The sequence below is a fragment of the Trichechus manatus genome, unplaced genomic scaffold (genome assembly GCF_000243295.1).
Source record: "Trichechus manatus latirostris isolate Lorelei unplaced genomic scaffold, TriManLat1.0 scaffold00172, whole genome shotgun sequence".
NCBI classification, from domain to species: domain Eukaryota; kingdom Metazoa; phylum Chordata; class Mammalia; order Sirenia; family Trichechidae; genus Trichechus; species Trichechus manatus.
The window spans coordinates 2,028,677-2,051,099 of record NW_004444108.1 but is presented as its reverse complement, the minus strand read 5'-3'; the positions used below and the strand labels follow the sequence as shown (position 1 = coordinate 2,051,099).

The following is a 22,423-nucleotide window of genomic DNA, read 5'->3' as shown; positions in this document are numbered from 1 at the left end:
ATGAGAAACTATTTGTTCTGTAAGCCTTCACCTGAAGTACAATAAAAAAAAAAATTAAAAAATTAAAATTAAAAAAAAAAAGTAAAAAGCTTTTGCAGCACCTAATGATGACTTAGAGTTTACCGTTGCTTTATTTTCTTCTAGAACTTAGCTTGTTTCTCCAGAAAATCTGAAGTATTATTTTCCTCAACGTTAGCAGTTTCTTCAGTAGGTGTGCTCCTTCCTTAACTCACTAGTTAATTTACCAGTGAACCAAGGCTATGATTGAAAATGTTTTCTCAGTAGTTTTTATGTTTGAACCAAAAATCGTGGAATAAAAAAATACCTGTAGGACGCATATTTATAGAAGACACAAATATGGATACTTCTCAGACATAGCCAAACACCTTCTAACACTGCTTTTCTGGGTTTGAAGGCTTAGGACCATAGTCTCATGGGATAACTCTGTCAATCGGCATAACATAATTCACAAAAATCATGATAGGCATTTTAGTGAAATTAGCAGCTTCTGAGGTCTTAAGAGCTTGCCAGCAGCCTTCTAAGACACAACTACAGGTCTCTACTTGCAAGGAGCAAAACAGTAAGAAGGTATCCAAAAGTACAGAGAATAAACAAGTCTACATGAGCCACAACCTCATCTACCCCATGACCAGAAGAACTAGATGGTGCCTGGCTACCACCACTGATGTTCTGATGGACGTCAAAATAGTTGGTCCTGGATAGAAGGGGAGAAAAATATGAAGCAGAACTCAAATTCTTATTTAAAAAAAAGAAAAAAGCCAGACAAACTGGAGCAGTAGAGAGCAGACAACTCCCTGAGACTATTGCCCTGAGACACTCTTTAAACCTAGAACCAAGCCTATCCCCTGAGATCACCTTTTAGTGAAATAGTAGAGTGGCAAACAAAAGAGAGGGTATTATCTGTAAGATTGGTACTCTACTTAAAAACCATCGGTATGAGACCAAAAGGTCAGCTATTACTTAAAAGCAAAAATGAGAAGATAACAGGGCAGGAAAACTAGAGTGCCAGAAATAGAACAAACTGAACACAATTAAAGAGAATGTTGACACTTGATAAATGTGATTAATGTCACAACAATTTGTGTGGATATTGTCAAATGAGAACCTAACTTGTTGCATATAACTTTCACCAAAAACTCAATAAAATATTAAAAAAATAAATACCTGTAAGTAAGGAATCACTTTGCAGAGGGACTGTCCAAAGAACCAGGTCTCAGTGATATCCACAACCAGTGTGGCTGGAAGGCAGGTGATGGTCACGAGCACATCAGCCAGAGAAAGGTTGACTATGAAGTAGTTTGTTACTGTCCTCATGTGATGGTTCTTCCACACTGCCACACAAACTAAGATGGAGAGAAAAAGCAATAGTAATTGGACAAAGAAAATAGGTACCAATGAGGAAAAATTGTCAAGTTATTGATTACTCCTGTAAAGCCCACATATAATTATTAAAAAGGAAAGATAATTTAGGGCTGTGCTGTGTTTTCACTGAGCCAACCTGTGTGAATGCTGAATTACATGCTTAAAATTAGTTCATTTACCTTGCGAGACATTTCTCAATGGATCAAAAGACTATTTTTATTTGATTTTGAACTGTGACTCCCAGAAGTCAAAGAACAGTCTTTGATTTTTCTATTCCTTCAGTAATCAGGATGCAGTAGATACTCAAGAAACATTTGCTGAGTTGACATGAATTAGGAGTTAGCTTTTTTCAGTGAATTGTATTTTGCCTCATCGTTGGTTTGACCTATGTCTGCTCCCAATCTCTGCATCTGGGACTTCTAACAGATGAAGAGGCTTAAAAGTCAGGACCTGGCAATTATTTAGCCTCTACAATTGCCAAACACCGAGCTAAATGGTTCACGTATTTAGATTGTCTAATCCCGACAACAATCCTGAGGGAAGATGTCATTATCTGCATTTTACACATGAGGTAACTGAGACACAGAGAATTCGTGGATGTTGCCTAAAGACACAACGCTCATGAAGCATAGAACTACAGTTACAAGTGAGATTTAACTCCAAGCGAAAAAGACGTTCTTTTCACTGCACAAGTTTCCTCCTTTCATAAAAATGAAGGAGCTATAATGAAGCACATACAAATTCTAGAAGCTCAATCCTCACTCCTTTCTATTACCCTTGATGGCCTCTGACCATCAGCTCAAATCAAACATGCTTTTCAGTACTTTCACAGCTGGGCTTCCCTCGTTGCCTTACAGCATATCCCCAGGTTTAAAAGCTTTGCTATCTCGTTTAGTTTCTCTGTATTGAAATAGCATCCAGTTCCTCCTTTCTCTGTCCTCTCCCTGTCTGGCTTATCCAAAGGTTACATAATCACTGGTTCCAGAATTATATAGTGTACACATTGCTACCTACATCTATTGATGGGTTTACTTCACTGAAAGTAGCTGTGAATTAGCCTGGAGTATCATTAACCTGTCAGAGTTGTCACCTATGCACCCAAATGATGCAGTGATTAGTAATCTTATATAGTGAAGAAATAAAAGAACATTTTGTTAAACTTAAGTTGCCAAATGAGGCTTTATTTTTGCTATTTATGTACCATTTATTAAGAGTAACTCTTAATAAATGTTACCAACCTTGCGTTATGTAAATGGTACGTAACTGTTTTTCTTAGCTCCTGAAGCTAAAACTGCCCTTCGGTCACCAATAGATGCCAACAGAGTGAAATATCGGAATTTCTGAGCATTTAGTTTTGAAAAGGTCACATCTACCTCTCACTCCAGCACACGAGTGCCCTAAAACTCAGGTGAGCTTAATTAAGGTAAACTGTCTTTATTGAAAATGAAGCTGCGGACACACACATACATATACAAACCCACCCTCATGGTTGAGTAAGACACCCTCATGGTTGGCTAAGACATAGCTTGTTATGAGAAAATTGGCAAAAAATATCACCCTGCTGGACTTGGTCAAGAAAATGCCCAAATGGTGCAAACTTGGATCTAGAAAAGAAAACAGGTCTTTTAGTTCAACTTTCAACTCCCCATAGTTTGGAAGTGAAGAATGGCAATGACAAGAAGACAGTGTTAGTGCCATTATGTCGAACCAATATTAAAGCAAGTATGTTTTCAATAAACGCTTGTGTAGTACTTGCTATGTGACATGTTCTAGTCTATGCACTTGAAAATATAAACCAATTGAATCTTCATAATAACACTATGATGTTATTATAACACTAACATGCCCATTTTAGAGATGGGGAACTGAGGACAGAGAAATTAAGAAATCTTCCCCAAAACAAATAAGTGTAAGTGGTAGAGCATGGATTCAAATTTTATCCACTTTGCTATTCTGTGGTGGTATATACTCTTGAACAAAGAGGGAGATGATGGGGCTGTGACATAACATCATAGAATTTTGGAGTTGGAGATTATTTAGTCTAACCTACCATCTGCATGAGTCATCTGTGCAACAGCCTTGATGCATCGCTCTTAAACATTTTTAATAGTAAAGAATTCACGACAAGCTAAAGCCTTTGAGTTCATTTTGTGGTAGCTTTGACTACCAGCAAATTCTTGTTCATGTTGAGTTGAAATCTGCTTCCCTTTCATTTTTGCTCACTGGTTCTTAATTCTTTCCTGGACTCAATGAATAAACCTATTTTTCTACATTGAATTCATTCAAATATGTAAGGACGGCAGCTATGCCCATTGGGCAAACCTTTACTTTTTTGGGCTAAATATCTCCAGAATCTTCATATAAAACAACAGTATTTTGAATCCCTCATCATCCTTGTTTCTTCACGCTGAACATGCTCCAGATTATCAGTGCCTATTTCTAAATGAGCCATCTGTAACTGCATGCACATTTCCAGGAGCGGTCTAACCAAGGTAGCAAACAGCAGAGTGATTGCTTCGGTCACTATCTGTCTACTAAGACAGCCTGAGGCCCTGTTAGCTTTTTTAAGAGCCAAGTCACACTTTTTTGGATCGTGTATCTATAGATTTGCCAGAAATTGGTCTCCTATTGTAGATGTTAGATTAAATCTTTGCTTTTGAATGCTGGAGAGAAAAAGAAGAAATCTATAATGAACATTATCAGGACAATTGGAAAAATTTGAATTTGGACTTCATATTAGATAATATTATTGTACTAATTTTTAAATATCTGAGGTATGATATTTACACTAGTCTCATTCAAATATTTAGATACATGTATAGCCTATTTCCCAAGTCTTTTTTTCTCTGGACTAAGTATCACCAGACCCTTCATACACAACAGTAGGATTTTACATCCCTCATCACCCTGGTCTCTTTATTTTGAACATGCTCCAAATTATTAGTATCTGTCTCTAAATGAGCTATTCAGAACTGCATGCACATACCAGGTAAACGTCTTTTAAATGCGTGTTGAGCAATACCCATTTGTTCATTCACTCCCCCATTCAAAGTACTACAGGTACAATATGATGAAGTCCCCTTCCCCCAAGCATGCTAAATATATGCAAAGTTAAACTTCTCATCTTTTCCTATAAACTCATCATTAACTTTGTCTCTATCAAGTGTAGTTTTCTTCCTTGTTCTCTCCAATAATCTGTGCTCAAAGCCCTCAAAATATCTACTACCTCTGTCACTTTCCTTCTAGTTGTTGTTAGGTGCCTTCAGGTCAGTTCCAACTCATAGTAACCCTACGTACAACAGAATGAAACATTGCCCGGTCCTGTGCCATCCTCAAGATCATTGTTATTCTTGAGTCCATGTTGCAGCCACTGTGTCAGTCCAGCTCCTTGAGGGTCTTCCCGTCTACTTTACAAAGCATTATGTCCTTCTCCAGGGACTGGTCTTTCCTGATAACATGTCCAAAATACTTGAGGCCAAGTCTTCTCATCCTTGCTTCTAAGGAGCATTCTGACTGTACTTTCAGGACCGATTTAGCTGTTCTTCTGGCAGTCCATGGTATATTCAATATTCTTTGCCAACACCATAATTCAAAGGCATCAATTATTCTTCAGTCTTCCTTATTCATTGTCCATCTTTCACACGCATATGAGGCGATTAAAAACACCATGGCTTGGGTCAGGCAGACCTTATTCCTTAAAGTGACATCTTTGCTTTGTAACACTTTAAAGAGGTCTATTTGCAGCAGATTTGCTCTATGTACTGTGTCGTTTGATTTCTTGACTGCTGCTTCCATGAGCGTTGACTGTGGATCCAAGTAAAATGAAATCCTTTACAACTTCAATATTTTCTCCATTTATCTTGATGTTGCTTATTGGTCCAGTTGTAAGGATATTTGTTTAATGTTGACTTGTAATCCATACTAGTCCTGCTACTAATAGTCAAATACTCTATGTCAGATTGTCTTAACCTTTAGCTAGAGTATTGCAGTAAGCTTCTAATAGTTCTCCCTGTGTCCTACTTGTCCTTACTTCTGTCCATTTTATCCATTGCTGTCACTCACTCCAGTTGTATATCTTAACTCTCTCATTTCAATAGGAGCTCATCTTTTCTTTTGAATTCAATACAAAATCCTCGAATGACCATTCTACCATTGAAGTGTAGTTGAACGTTCCATTTCTATCTTGCAATGATCCCTATAAAATATTTGGAACTCCAGGAGAGCTTGACATCTCACTGTATAGCAAACATATTTTATGCCCAGGCTATTGCTCATGCCATTACTAGAGATGTGCATGCTCCATTTCAACCTTTTTCCAACTAATTGAATCTTATCTCAAACTATCCAAAATGAAGCAAAAAAAAAAAAAAAAGTTACTATTTTACAAAATCTCTCCTAATTTGCCTAACTCAACATGCTTTCTTTCTTCTTTGAAACCTTATCACCTTTTGTATTCTTTCCCAGTTATGACACTTTCTTTAATTATTATGGATATCTGTGTATTTTTTCTTACATCCCTACCCGCATGAAGGCTCTTTATCATTATGTGCTGACCTTTCAGTCCTCCATACTCTTTTTGGTTTCTACAGCTTTTCTCTCAACACAAACCCTACCTAGAACATACTTTGCAGTACCTATTCATCAACCTGATCTAGTATGGTATATTGTCCCATGACGGAGTCACTGAGTGGCACAAACAGTTAAGTGCTCAACTACTAGTTGAAAGCTTGCTGGTTTGAAATCACCCAAAGGCTTCTCAGAAGACGAGCCTGGCAATCTGCTTCTGAAAGTTCACACTTTGAAAATCCTAAGGAGCACCGTTTTCCTCTGCAAACATGAGGTCACCATGAGTTGGAATCGACTCCGGAGCAACTAACAGCAATTCCCCCGTGAGCTCTTTTAGAAGGAGAGAAAAAAAAATCCAGTACTTGAACAGAGCATTTAACTTCTTCATTCCTTTTGAATAAAGTCTGAGAGCTGACAGAGAATTTTATCTGCTTGCCAGTTATTGTTTTGGACATAGTAAGTTATAGATCTCAATTCTCTATACTCTACCATCAGATGAGCTTTGAGAAGTCCCAAGACCTGAACTTGGTACTGTATTCCATCTACTTTTTAAACCTGATCTTTGAATGACCATGATACACCAATATTAAAGGTCTTTTGTAATCTGCACGTAAAAGACTGCCTCCATTGCCAGTAATAGGTGAGAAATGGTTGAGCTCACAGGGGCAAGAATGCAGATACAATGAGACGCCACCTCTAAGACTGACTTTCTTGATAAAATGCCTTCTGTAATGCAGAGATTCCAGGAAGATAAAAATTCTTTCTTTTTTTCTCTTCACTCTCTCATCGTTCACTTTCCCATTTCTTTTTCTATGAGAATCTGATGATATATATCTCCTACCATTTCACTGCAGGACTGACAGATGGAAAGTGGTTCAGACTACATGGGACATTGTAGCCTGTGATGTAAAGAGAGATTTAAAAAATATATATACAGCTACAGTCTTTAGGAAATAACCTGAGTTCTTTGCTTGTTATTGCATGGACCAAAAATTAAACTCGCTTTTACGTGGAAAAAAGAAAATGTTAGTTTGAAAAAGGCCTTTGCTATTTCATTTTTGCAGTTATATTAAACTTGCTTTTGTTTTAATATCTATCAGTTCACACATAGACAAAGTCACTTTCTCAAATCAATACTTGTGCTCAGAAAAATTTAAACTAAAGTGATATGCTGTTAATATACTGATGCTACGACATGATTAAGAACATGTAAACTATATAGGTGAGATTGAATCTCTTATTAAAGAAACAGGTGGATCTTAAAATGTCAACTAATGATTGAGCATGAAGCTTATGACGTCGATATGTGACTGTGTACAGTATATAATTAGTGTATTATTGAACATCTTGAAAAGATCTGTATGGAATATGTCGATTTTATTTTAAGCATTTGAAAATTTATTTAATTTTTGTCACATGAAAACAGGCTTTAAAGGGAAAATAAAAATTTTGAACCAAAAATCTTAGACACGGAATGAAAATACTAGAGGACAATCTTAATTATTTATTTTAAGATGTGTGTTTGAAGCAACTGAGCAGCTAAAACTGTGAAAGAAAACATAATTATTCACAAATACTGTAGTTCCACCCTTTGCCACAAAGTGTCAGTGAAAGCCTTTGAAACCACTTACCTTGTCAAGTCAGGGATGTGTTTTATACATTAAATTAATTGTAATATTCTTTATAATGTAGAAATGAATATATTTGTTTCAAGTGGAATTTTCTAGTCCAAAAATAATCTCTACAAAAGAAGGATAAAATGGCCGATAAGATTTTCTAAATTACATATGAATGAATGAGCAAAGGTGAAATAAAACAATTTTCTAAATTAAAAAAAAAACAAACAGAAAGCAATTGATGACACATGGAAGATAGTCTGTATTTAACTTCTGTTAAGGAACCTATCTTGAAAGCAGGTCACGGAATGGAGTTGTTCAGAATCATTACAAGGCGTAGATTAAGAAGCTTGGAAGTTGACCATCGGTTTAGTCTTAAAGAAATAAAATAAACTCTCGTCACAATCCCAAGGATTTTTGCCTTTTTCTCACCTTCACCGCACCTTATCACCCTGGTATTGCCCCTTCTATCATTTGTTTCACGTCCTTCTCTTCCTGGGCCAATGTGTGATACACCCGGCTTAGTATCCTGCTCTTTGCCTCCACACCTGGGCAAAGTTGTCTATAAATTTCTGTCTGTACTCAGAAGAACAGCACGCAAACACGCAACTTCTTTTTCTAAGAGTCTGACAGGTGGGATGCTGCCAAAAAGCACATCTATGGTGTGAAATGTGCCACCCAAAAGATTATCTAACATTAATAGAAGGCAAACTTTAAGAAGTTACTATACCCACGCAAACACAACATACACAGCAATATGTTTAAAATGTATTTCAGAGGATTTTTGTTTCTCAAGGGAATATGAAAATCTGTACTTTGACAAGTATCAATGGCACCTACTCATTATGTTAATGTGGGCAGGAATATTCATGGAGACTAACGGTGTCACTATGGTACTGATACCAGTGAGACAGTGTGGGAAATATGTAATTAAGATACCACAATTAAAAAATTCATTTGGGAAGGATTTAGAAAGACAGCATCGCCACCCACGCCCACCCACACCCCCACACACACACCCACCCACCCAACCACACACACACACACACACACACACAATGTACAGGGAGGAACTATGCATAGAAGAATGTTATAAAACTGAAGTGCAGCAATAATAGTCTATAGGAATCAAGCCCAAAACCAAATTCTTCAGAGAGCAAAATACAGTGAGGACATTGGAAAACTAGGTTTGACTTGTCAGCTCTCTCTGGGTGGCATGATTCCTCTCAGGGAAGGGCTCATCCACAAATTGGCACCAAGGATTCTGCACAGGAGTTGCCAGAGAGCGAAACAGTGCTGTTATTAATAGGTACTCACAGGCCATTAAGGCTGGCCTGGGGGGAAGTTTAGAAGGCAGAAGACTCCCCTCTTTTAGCATCTGCAGTTCTATTAATGGCTGTATCTAGCAGCTATAATTTCACTTCGGTGGAATTCTTTTTTGGGAAAATATCAGCTTCTTTGTTACCCAAGTCTTTTTACTCTTTGCAGTTAAGTCAGTACAAGTTCCTGTCTGGGGTTTCTACCCTATCCTTAGAGCTCTTCAGAGGTATATGGTCAGGTCTTGTCTTTGATGCCTTTGCATTAATAAACACACTCAAGCAACCTATCTTTACCGTGATGTTTGACTTCCTTTTATCTTACTGCCTGCAGTAAACTTCTTTTTAGTCTATTTTGCATAAATGCTTTCCCTCTTTCACCCCAGACATATCTTCAGCCCCCTTTTCTTTTTCTTTCATTCTCTCGCCTTAGCTGTTATTACTTACTCTCACAACATCAATTCTCTTTGTTAGAACTATAATTCTTGTCTCTCTTGCTTTCCATATCAGAATTTGTCACTACATTTTTTCATCTTTTAGACATTCTACCTTTACTCCAAACTTAACTCCTGATACATATACATATATATATATATTTATAGAAAGCACTTGGACAATTGCCCCATAGGCTATGGAGAACCACTGAAGGATTTTAAGCGAGCGAGTGACAAGATTCCCGTTTCTATTTTTTAAAAGACGATATAGGATATATGCCTTTAAAATGGAAGCAGAAGGCCCCATTTTGATATTGTTTTAGAATCCTGGGGAACTAAGGTAGTGACAAAAGAATAGAGGGGAAAGTTAACGAATTCCAGAATAATAATGAAGTTGAAATATGATGCATTGGGGAGAGATTAGCTCTGAGGATGAGGGAGAGAGAGAATAGAGGATATTTTCCAGGTATATTGCTTGGCAGTTAGGGAGAAGACTATAATGCTCACTGAGCTACGAAATAAAGGAGGATGAGAAGGCTTCGTTTAGAAGAAGGAAGAGAAGAGGATAAGGTCCATTTTGTATATGTTGAGTTCGAAGTACTTGTGAGTTGTACCAGTGTCAATATCCAGGTGGCATTTGGATTTGTGGGTCTACATTTCAGGAGGTGTATTTCAGTTACAGGTTAAGTATTTGGGACTCATCAGGATAGAGATAGTGATCAAAGCCATGTGATAGGTTAGGATCACCCAGAGAGATAGAGTAGGGAGAAAAGAACCTAAGTCACCTCCAGAGAACTGTGCGATTTCAGTCACATATTACTGAATGGGAAATATCAAAAAAGTGTCAATTGCTGTCTGAAATACTAAATGCTATAGTACTGAAGTGTATGTTAGTTTTACTATTACAAAATAATTTCCATTGCTGGTACTGGCAGATTAGTTTGTTAGAGACAAACTTCCCACATAAAAATAAAAGAGTTACACTTCTCCTTTAGACATTGGAAAGGTACTAAGGCAGCTAGGACTTGAAGGATCTATATCTGGGAGAAAAGAACAGAGAAGAGATGTGAACCTGATATTCAGGACCACTTTTCTTCTCAAACCCCACTGCCGTCGAGTCAATTCCAACTCATGGTGACCCTATAGGACAGAGTAGAACTGCCCCATCGGGTTTCCAAGGAGCATCTGGTAGATTCTAACTGCCAACCTTTGGTTAGTGGCCGTAGCTCTTAACCACTATGCCACCAGGGTTTCCTTTCTTCTCAAGGCTTATTGCAGTTTGCAAGCATCAGGTAAGAGTCTGAGATTTAAAAGAGAGAGAGAGAGAGCAAGAGAGAGCAACTGCCAAGAATATGAGAAGTTGATCAGGAGTTTGAGTAGTCTTACTGAACAATTGAACCTCAAGACACATCAAGTAGGTAAATAACTCCATCTTTTAGCTGGAACACCAAAGGGTGAAACTCTAGAAGTAGGGATGAATGTGAAATAGACACAGTCTCCTAAAGAATGAAACCCAGATTCAAATGCCTTAATTTACTAACTGGATAGAGATTTTCCGCCCCCATGTTAATTGCCTGCCAGATGCAAAAGCATATTCTCTCTGGAAATAACATTGTCTACAGCATTGATATCTATAATTTTCCATGCAAAATGTCCTTCATTCAATTAAAAAAAAAAATTATCAGGCAAACAAAAAGACAGTATCACATGACCAAAAAACTGTTTAAAAAAACAGGGAACAAAAATAACAAAGCTTTCAAAAATTTTATGATAATCAGATTAATATGTTCAAGAATTTGGAGGCTATTTTGGAGAATACCAGCTGATAACTGGAAAAACTCCTGGTCTATATGGTTTTGCTGGTGAATTTTTCTAAATATTAAAGGAAGAAATTAAATTTTCCAAACTCTCTTACAGAATAGAAGCAAAGAGTTTACTTCCCAGTCATTTATGAGACCAGGAAAATCTTGACACTGAGATTTGAAAAAGATATTTCAAGAAAAGAAAGTCATGTGCTCGTGACTCTATTGGAAATAGATGCCAAAATCTTGAACAAAATACCCGCAGAACAAATCTAGTGATATATGAAAAGAATAATCCATTACAACTCATTTAGTTTTACTTCAGGAATATAAATTTGGTTTAACATGTAAAACAATGTAATTCATGAGATTAAGACAAAAAAATGCATAAAATGTATATGATCTCTCACTAAATGCAGAAAAACCATTTGATAGAATTCAACACCTCATAAAAATAAATAAATTCTTAGCACACTAGGAATAGAATGGCTTTTCCTTAATCTGACAAAGACTACCTACAAAAGGAATTATACCAATTCTCACATGCAGTCTTTCCCCCAAGATCAAGGATGTGTAAATGATGCCTCTTTTGGCCATTTCTATTATTCAGCATTGTGTTGGATGGAGCACCTAGAAAGTGCAATAATGCAATAAAAAAAAAAATTAAATGCGTGATGATTAGAAAGGATGAACTAAAAACTATCATTATCCACCAAAGTCAGAATTTTGTAAGTAAGAGTGTCAAAGAGTCTCCAGATAACTATCAATCTTAATAAATGAATTTATTGCATTTGCTGGATAGAAAGGCAATGCACAAAAATAAATCTTCCTTGTATAAATCAACAATAAACAACGGGAAAATGGAATTTAAAACAACGATACCATTTACAGCAGCATTAAAAATATTGAGTATCTAGGAATAAATTTAAAGAGAGATGAAAACAACAACTACACAGAAACATATAAAATATCAGGAGTGACGTCGGAGTGGAACTGTGCTCCACGGGGTTTTCAGTGGTTGATTTTGTGGAAGTCAACTGTCAGGCCTTTCTTCTGAGACACGGCTGGGTGGACTGGACTACCAGCCTTTCGGTTGGCAGCCAAGCACTTAACTGTTTGCACCACCCAGGGACTCTTTATGTTGTGTATATTTTACCATAAGAAGATATGTTTTAAAAACTCCCCTTATATAAGTAGGATCATACAATAATATATATATATATATTAGGAGCAGATTGGAAAATAATCTGAGTAAGCAGAGGGATAAACTATATTAATGGACTTGAAGAATTAATTTGTAAAGATGTCAATTTCCTCTAAAAGTGATCTATAGATTTAACGCAATGACAATCAAAATCTTGGCTTTTTTTTTTTTTTAAGATTGACAGCTGATTTTAAAATTTTTGTGAAAATAAAATGGACCAAAAATAGCCAAGACAATATTGAGGAATAACAACTTTAAAAGCTACCAGATGTTATTATAAATCTACAGTAAAAACAACAATGTAGCATAGCAGAAACATAGAAAAATAGATCAAGGGAACAGAATCAAATTCAGAAACACACCTGTTATGTTGTTGTTGTTAGGTGCCATCGAGTCAGTTCCAACTAATAAGCACCCTATGTACAACAGAAAGAAAAGTTGCCAGGTCCTGCGCCATCCTCAAAATCATTGTTCAAGCCCATTGTTGCAGCTACTGTGTCAATCCATCTCGTTCAGGGTCTTCTTTTTTGATGACTCTCTACTTTCAAGCATGATGTCCTTCTCCAGGGCCTAGTCGCTGCTGATAACACGTCCAAAGTAAGTGAGACAAAGTCTCACCAACCTCACTTCAGGAGCATTCTGGCTGTACTTCTTCCAAAACAGATTTGTGCGTTCTTCTGGCAGTCCATGGTATAGTTAATTTTTTCACCAATCACCATAATTTCAAACGCATCTATTCTTCTTCGGCCTTCCTTATTCATTGTCCAGCTTTGGCACGCTTATGAGGCAATTGAAAATACCACGACTTGGGTCAGTTACACTTTAGTTATCAAAGTGACATCTTTGCTCTTTAACACTTTAAAGAGGTCTTTTGCAGCAGATTTGCCCAATGCAATACACCCTCTATTTCTTGACTGCTGAATGGTGTTGATTGTGGATCCAAGTAAAATGAAATCCTTGACAACTTCAATCTTTCCTCCGTTTACCATGATGTTGCTTATTGGTTCAGTTGTGAGGATTTTTGTTTTCTTTATGTGAAGGTGTAATCCATGCTGAAGGCTGTAGTCTTTGATCTTCATCAGTAAGTGCTTCAAGTCCTCTTCACTTTCCACAAGGAAAGTTGTGTCATCTGCATATTGCAGATTGTTAATGAGACTTCCTTCAATCATGATGCCACATTCCTCTTCATATAGTCCAGGTTCTCCGATTGAATAAGTATGGTGAAAGAACACAACCATGACACACACCTTTTCTGATTTTAAACCATGCAGTATCCCCTTATTCTGTTCAAACAACTGCCTGTTGGTCTAGTACACGTTCTGCATGAGCACAATTAAATGTTGTAGAATTGTCATTCTTCCAAGTGTTATCCATAATTTGTTATGAACCACATGGTTGAATGCCTCTGTGTAGTCAATAAAATACAGGTATACATCTTTCTGGTATTCTCTGTCAGCCAAGGTCCATCTGTCATCAGCAATGATATCCCTTGTTCCATGTCGTCTTCTGAATCTGGCTTGAATTTCTGGCAGTTCCCTGTCAATGTACTGCTGCAACCATTTTTGAATTATCTTCAGCAAAATTTTACTGGCCTGGGATGTTAGTGATACTGTTCAATACTTTCTGCATTTCATTGGATGGACTTTCTTTGGAATGGGTATGTATATGGATCTCTTCCAGTCAGTTGGCCAGGTAGCTGTCTTCCAAATTTCTTGGCATAGAGTGAGCATCTCCAGCACTGCATCCATTGGTTGAAACATCTCAATTGGTATTCCATCAATTCCTGGAGACTTGTTTTTCACCAATGCCTTCAATGCATCTTAGACCTCTTCCTTCAATACCATCCGTTCTTAATCATATGCTACCTCCTGAAATGGTTGAAAGTCAACCAATTCTTTTTGTACAGAGACCCTATGTATTCCTTCCATCTTCTTTTGATGCTTTCTGTGTTGTTCAATTTTTTGCCCACAGTACAAAATCTTCAATATTGCAACTTGAGGCTTGAATTTTTTCTTCGGTTCTTTTGGCTTGAAAAATGCCGAGCATGTTCTTCCCTTTTGGTTTTCTAACTCCAGGTCTTTGCACATTTCATCAAGAAATTTTACCTTGTCTTCTTGGGCTGCCCTTTGAAATCTTCTGTTTAGCTCTTTCGCTTCATGATTTCTTCTTGCTTTAGCTATTCTACAGTCAAGAGCAAGTTTCAGAGTCTCTTCTGACATCTATTTTGACCTTTTTTTTCTTTCCTGTCTTTTTAATGAACTTTTGCTTGCTTCATGAATGTTGTCCTTAATGTCATCCCACTGTTCTTCTGGTCTTCAGTCATTTGTGCTCAGTGCAACAAATCTATTTTTCAGATGTTCTCTAAATTCAGGTGGGATGTACTCAAGGTCATACTTCGGCTCTTGTATACTTGCTTTAATTTTCTTCAGCTTCGATCTGAATTTGCATATGAGCAATTGACGGTCTGTTCTGAAGTCAGCCCCTGGCCTTGTTCTGACTGATGATACTGAGTTTCTCCGTCGCCCCTGCCCACAGATGTAGTAGATTTGATTCCTGTGTATTCTATCTGGTAAAGTCCACATGTAAGTATAGTCGTTGTTTATGTTGTTGAAAAAGGTATTTACAATTAATAAGTCATTGATCTTGCAAATTTCTATCCTGTGATATCTGGAGACATTTCTATCACCAAGGCAATATTTTCTAACTACTGATCCTTTTTTGTTTCCTACTTTCACATTCCAATCATGAGAAATTATCAATATATCCTATTGCATGTTTGATCAATTTCAGACTGCAGAAGTTGGTAAAAATCTTCAATTTCTTTATCTTTGGAATTAGTGGTTGGTGTGTAAATTTGAGTAAAATTGTACCAGCTGGTCTTCCTTGTAGGCATATGGATATCATCCTACCACTGACAACATTGTATTTCAGGAAATAAATATCTTGAAATGTTCTTTTTGACAATGAATGTGATGCCATTCCTCTTCAATTTGTCATTCCTGGCATAGTAGACCATTTGATTGTCCAATCTGAAATAGCCAATACCAGTCCATTTCAGCTCACTAATGCCTAAGCTATCGATCTTCAATTGTTCCATTTATTTTTGACAACTTCCAGTTATCCTTGATGCATACTTTGTACTTTGCACCTTCCGATTTACTAATGGATGTTTGCAGCTGTTCCTTCTCAATTTGGGTCATGTCACATCAGCAAATGAGGGTCCCAAAAGCTTTACTCCATCCAAGTTATTAAGGTCCACTCTACTTTTAGGAGGTAGCTCTTCCTCAGTCGTATTAAAAATGCCTTCCAACCTGAGGAGTTCATCTTCCAGTACTGTATCAGACAACATTGCCCTGCTATCTGTCAGGTTTCCACTGTCCAATTTTTTTTTTTTTAGAAGTAGACCTCCAGGTCGTTCTTCCTAGTCTGTCTTAGTCTGGAAGCTCCACTGAAACCTGCCCACCATGCATGACCCTACTTGTATTTGAAATACAAGTGGTATAGCTTCCAGCATCACAGCAACACACAAGCCACCACAGTAAGACAAACTGACAGATGCATGGTGGAGAAACACACCTACATATATTCATAAATGATGTATGACAAAGGTGCTATGCACTACATTGTGAAGAAATGTCTTTTCTCTAAATGGTGTTGAGTCAATTGATATCTACATGGAAAAATGAAATTTGATTTCTATATCACAGCATATATAGATATCAATTCCAGGTCAATTATAGATCTAAATGTGAAAGATAAAAAATAAAGCTTCTAGACTATAACTTTATCAGTAGATAAACATTTCTTGAACATATTTCCTCAAAAGTACTAAACATAAAATAAATTTACGGTACATCAAAAGAATATGAAAATCCTTGCCACAGAGTTGGAGAAGATATTTACAATACATTTATTTGAAAAAGGTCAATTTGCATGATTTCAGTTACAGATAAGTATTTGGGATTCATCAGCATAGAGATAGTGGTTAAAGCCATCACTTGTAGTTTATGGGCTTTGTAGTTGTTGCTGCTGCTGCTGTTGTTGTTGCTTTTAATACTGAAGTGTCATACATATAGAAAAACGTACAAACCATAATGTACCACTTGGCAAATTACTACAGTGAACACACCTTCAGAACTACTACTCAGACCAAGAAATTGAACATGATCAGCACCCCAGAAGCTCTCTTCATATCTGCTCTTCACTGACATCCTACTTTTAATCAAAATGCAACCTGTATCTTGATTTATAAAAACATAGGCTAGTTTTTACCTGTTTTTAACATTATCTAAATTAAATAAAAATGTACGTATTCTTTTGTCTCTGACTTCTTTCAGTCAACTTTATATTTGTGAGATCATCCAAGTTATGTGTAGCTGTGGTTCCATTACTTTTTACTCTATAGTATTCTAATGTATGACTAGATTACCATTTATCTACTCTATTATTGATGGGCATTTTGGCTGTTCTTTATTTGGAGCTATTGTAAACAAGGCTGCTATTAACATTCTTGTGTGTGCCTTTTGGGGTACATATATATGGATTTCTGTTAGTTATGTACTGAAGACTGAATTTGCTGTGTTATACAGCATGCATATGACCACCCGTAGTAGCTAACTAGCAGAGTTTTCCAAAGTGCTCATTGAGCACTAATTTTTACTCTCACTAACAGGTGTGTGAATTCCGTTTGGTCTACATTTTCACCAAATGGAATTGTCAGTCTTTTTCTTTTCAGCTATTCCAGTGGGTAAAATTTAGCAAATTTTGTCTATGTTTATTAGATATTTGGAAATGAAATAGAACATTATTCTCCAGAACTTTTGTTGTTCTCCAGAAATCTTATTAAAAATTTGTATGGGAACAATATGGTGGCTACTTTAGGATATGATCTCATCCAGAATTAATATGATGGTTCCTGGTTTAAATCTGGACTTGTTAAAAACTAGCTATTGCTCAAATTACTGTAGTCATTTTCTCTCCTCTATTCCTATAGTGGAAAATCTGTGTGGCGAAAATGGTTAATGCACTCAGCTACTAACTGAAAGGTTAGAGGTTTGAGTCCACCCAGAGGCACCTCAAAAGAAAGGCCTGGCAATATACTTCTAAAAAATCAGCCACTGAAAACACTATGGAGCCCAGTTCTACTCTGACATACACTGGGTCTGAATCGACTCCTTGGGAACTAGAACTGGAACTGAAGTTCCTATAATACTTTGTCACCTTTAATATTTCTTCCATCTAGCAGAATCTATCTTTTGTTATATCGTATACATCATTTTAAATTACTTGAATCCAGAATTTACCTTATAATTTTTATTTTCTGAAGTCGGCCTGTATTTTGAATACATGCCCAGTAAATGTTTCCTGAGTGACTGGCTGTATAAAATTTGCTTGACTCAGATTTTGTTTTTAACATTAGAGAACTTATAAATAGTTGTTCCTGGAAAAAAAAAATTCAAAGTGGGTAAACCATAGCGTCTACTTCCACTTTACCACCATATCATTCTGCTTACATAAATCCCTGAAATAGTATCTGAGAGAGTGTTAGATGAAGGCTGAAAACAACAAAATGGCCTTTTAGATAATAGGATGGACCACATTAAATGTGTTTGCACCTAAGCAAGAGAGTGAAAGAAAATCTTTCTGTTGGGGCACAAGTACATTATAATTAGGAAAAGTCCAGCTTCTGCTACAAATCATACTGATTTGTATTTTATAGTAATTTACATTTAATGAACATAAATGGATTTGCTACTTATTACTGCATGTTTAATTTCACTAAAGAATTTTAAATCATGTTTGGCTTGTTATTTCTGAATGTAATTGCAGTAACTGAGTAAATAAATGGAAGCAAAGACTGCATCTCCCCAAAATATTACTAAGCTGAGGCTTGTCCAAGATTATGGAATTCAAATGAAGCTTGATAATAATGTACAATGACCCTTCTGAAAAAAAAGTTTTATTAATTTTCAAAAATCCATCTTGATCTCCCACTTGGGTTTACAGAATGGATCTCACTTTTCTTGGATCATAAGAAATTCAGTTTTCCAAATCAGTGTTAAGAGTCTGGATTGGTAATAAAAATACTGTTTTCTGGGGAAAAAAAAAAGTGTCCACTGTCTAAATTCTCAATGTAATTGCATTAAAACTATTCTCGATCAAGGATAGATGCTATAGAAGTGAACAACATACATTTTGGAGTTAAAAAACCTGAATTCAGATCCTACATCAATATTCTGTTAACATTGGGCAAGTTACTTAAAAATGTGCTTCATTCTGACATGTATAAGATTATGATATTTGTACCTATCTCATGTTTTTCTTGTTGGTTTCACTGAGTCGATTTTGACTCAGGGTAACTCCCCGTGCGCAGAGTAGAACTGCTCCAAAGGATTTTCAGTTCTGTGACCTTTCAGAAGCAGATCACCAGGCTTGTCTTCTGAGGTGCCTCTAGAGGGATTTGAACCACCAAACTTTTGCTTAGTAGTTGAGCACATAACCATTTGTGCCACCCAGGCACTCCACAGGATTGTTTTAATGAACGTAAGGTACTGGATACAGGGCTCAGAATATGAAAGCACAATAGATGTTCACTAAAATTATATGTTTTTCAACATTAGAAAAAAAAAAAAAAACCCAACCCATTGCCATTGAGTCGACTCTGATTCATGCTGTTGTTGTTAGGTGCCGTTAATTTGGTTCTGACTCATAGCAACCCTATAGGACAGAATAGAACTGCCCCATCGGGTTTCCAAGGAGCAGCTGGTGGATTTGAACTGCCGACCTTTTGGTTAGCAGCCGAGCTCTTAACCACTGCACCACCAGGGCTCCTTTGTCAACGTAGTTAAGGGTGAAATTTAATAAAATTCCTCACAAGTTATCTCTGACCTTCAACAACCAAGCCCGCTAGTATTGAGTATTTTTCAAATTTAACTGAAGTAACTGGTCTTTATTCAATAGTTAAAACTTGGCCTTCAATCAATGATCAAGTTTTAGGCCTTGCCCTGAATAAGATGAAGTCACAGCCTTTTAGACAGCATGCCAGAGAGAGTTTGATTTTTTTATTTCAACTCCGTGCAGGGAAAGAAAAAAAATAAAAGAATGTCCACCTGGCTCTTCTTGACAACAAGAGCAATGGCATAAACAGCTGCAGCTGTTTCAAAATTGAAATCCCTTGGATTCAGTGAGAACATACAAGGAAATAGGAATTGTGTGGTGCATTTAAATGAGTGAATATGTAAAGACTGTATTAATTAATTGCCCATTTGATTAAGTAATACTCATACCCCAGTGAATGGGAATGAAAGTGAATTACATGCAAATTAATGTAAATAATTGCACATTGACCACAAGAGAATGCTCTTTGAAGCAACTACTAGTATTGTGAAGTTTTTAATTATATGTTGAGGCCTACTGGTTCTGTCAGAATAGATCTTTGAAATAAAAAAATGGAAATAATTTGATATACAAAATTGTGTTTAGTAAAATGAGTTATGACACATCTGTTCTGTGGGAAGATGGGGGACAATTAACAAAGATGGAGAAATTACTCACAGTAGGAGGAGAATGATGGAGGTGAGGAGATTCTGAGTTTTGTTTTGAACATGTTAAATTCGATGCACTTAAAGAACATCTATCAGGAAATATACCGAGGTCTAGCTAAATTTAGAACCACAGCAAAAAAATGGATGATTAAAGATAGACTCACCTAAGATGATACAGTATTTATAAAAGGAAGGCTTATCAAAATAGCATGTATTTGTTTGTCTTTACTTTGTCATTTTACCACCCAACAATTTTCTAAGCACTGGAAATCTTCCTTTAATGGCTAAGTTCATTGCCTTTTTTCTTCTTTCTTCCTTTCTTCCTCCCTCCCTTCCTTCTTTCCTTCCTTTCTTTTTTCTTTTATTTTGTCAAGTAATATTTTATAGTAACTGAGCCTGTTGCATTAGGCTCATACATTACGCTTCTAATTTGAAATGATACATGAAGCGGATAAACGTTTTTAAAAATCCTTATGTTCTTTCCTAAAAGAAAAATGCAAGTATCATAGTTTAGATTAGAAATCAACAAACCTGACATTTCTAGTTGTTCTGTTAAATAAAGTAAGCATTCATTTTAATTCTGCCGCCCTTTAAAACAAAGAGATGGAGCCACTGTGTGGTTTTATATGGGCATTTTACTCATGCTTCTGTTTTTAAAAGAAAGCATTTTCTTCACACATCTAATTTTATTAAATTAACAAACACAATAATGGAAGTGGATATTAAAAATTTTTGCTGGCCTAAGGTTAAAGACACCTTTAATAGAACATCTAAGTCTATGTTTATTATTACACATATTAAAAAAAAAGCCAAACCCATTGCCGTCGAGTTGATTCCAACTCATAGTGACCCTATAGGACAGAGTAGAACTGCCCCATAGGGTTTCCAAGGAGCGGCTGTTGGATTCAAACTGCAGACCTTTTGGTTATCGTATTTCAAGCATGTTTGCTTGGTTACTGAAATGTGTAAAGATGACTACTCTGAGTAGGATGCTGATTGGACAATGTTTTTCAAGTCTGCAAGCATGGGGTGGGAGGGAGCATAGTAGTTACAAGAAGCAGCAATAACCTTAGTTAATCATGGAAAACATTAAATGACATTTCCTGCTCACTGGTTTTTGCACATAAGAAAAGTGAATCCTCTGCTATTCCAGGCACAAGTGCTGAGGTTGGGATGAGGGGAAGTGGTTGGTTCTGAAGCAGGAAAAAACATAGGAGCTAATATGTGGTACAAGCCTTGGTCTTGTTTGCTAGAATTGAACTAGAAGGAAAGACTTTGAACTGTTTACTTGGGTAATGACATTCAGATGACTAAACCACACTTGAGTCTTTCTGGAATTCTTATTCAGTCATTCATTCTTTCAACATATATTTATTGATGGTAATACTTCAAGATTGCAAAAATAACTTACGATTTTATGAATAATAATTCATTTTGTGAGAAATACAAAATCGTTACTGTGGTTTGAATACTTTAAATTCATTTCCTTTTTCATGTATTTATTCATATTAAGTGGACTTTTTTATAGTAATTAATATATGTTAGTTACTGTGCTAGGTGACTGAAAAAACGTTCTGAGACCACTCCTTTAACACTTCCCCCTTCTTACCCATGCGTAGGTCAATTCAAGTGAAATAATATAATTCCCCTAACTCATTGTATTCTCTAATTTAAATTATACATTTTAAAGTATTGAAAAGTTTTTGGAGTATCTGGATTAGTTGATGACGATGCTGCTGGTCTATGGACTATGCATATAGTAGCAAGGATCTCAGGAACCCACGATCTCAAACTCTTTGTTGATGTTATGTTGTTATCAATGGAAATGTTGGTGTAAATACCCATTGCTGTCGAGTTGATTCTGACTCATAACGACCCTATAGGACAGAATTGAACTGCCCATAGGGTTTACCAGGCTGTAATCTTTACAGAAGCAGACTGCCACATCTTTCTCACATGGAGCAGCTGGTGGATTCGAACCTCCAACCTTTCGGTTAGCAGGCGAGCAATTTGTTATTGTTGTTAGGTGCCATCGAGTCATAGCGACCCTATGTACAACAGAAGGAAACACTGCCCAGTTCTGTGCCATCCTCACAATCCTTATTATGCTTGAGCTCATTGTTGCAGCCACTGCGTCAATCAATCTCACTGAGGATCTTCCTCTTTTCTGCTGTCCCTCTACTTTACCAAGCACGACGTCCTTCTCCAGAGAGCAGTCCTTCCTAATAACATGTCCGAAGTATGTGAGACAAAGTCTCACCATCCTTGCCTCTAATGAGAATTCTGGCTATGTATCTTTCAAGACAGATTTGTTAGTTCTTTTGGCAGTCCATGGTATATACAATATTCTTCACCAACACCATAATTCAAAGGCATCAATTCTTTTTCAGTCATCTTTATTCACTGTCCAACTTTTATGTGCATATAAGGTGATTGAAAACGCCATGACTTGGGTCAGGCACACCTTAGTTCTCAAAGTGACATCTTTGCTTTTCAGCACTTCAAAGATGTCTTTTGCAGCAGATTTGCCTGATGCAATGCATTGTTTGATTTCTTGA

General features: G+C 36.6%; 1 protein-coding gene across 1 annotated transcript in view; it reads right to left on the bottom strand.

The window, feature by feature from the left end:
- The window catches only part of HCRTR2 (hypocretin receptor 2), a 126,024-nt gene that overhangs the window by 52,597 nt on the left and 51,004 nt on the right, over nucleotides 1–22,423 (bottom strand). Inside the window, exon 2 of the mRNA XM_004386821.3 lies at nucleotides 1,186–1,364. Coding sequence (XP_004386878.1) covers nucleotides 1,186–1,364 — 179 coding nt within the window. The remainder of the gene's footprint in view (nucleotides 1–1,185; nucleotides 1,365–22,423) is intronic.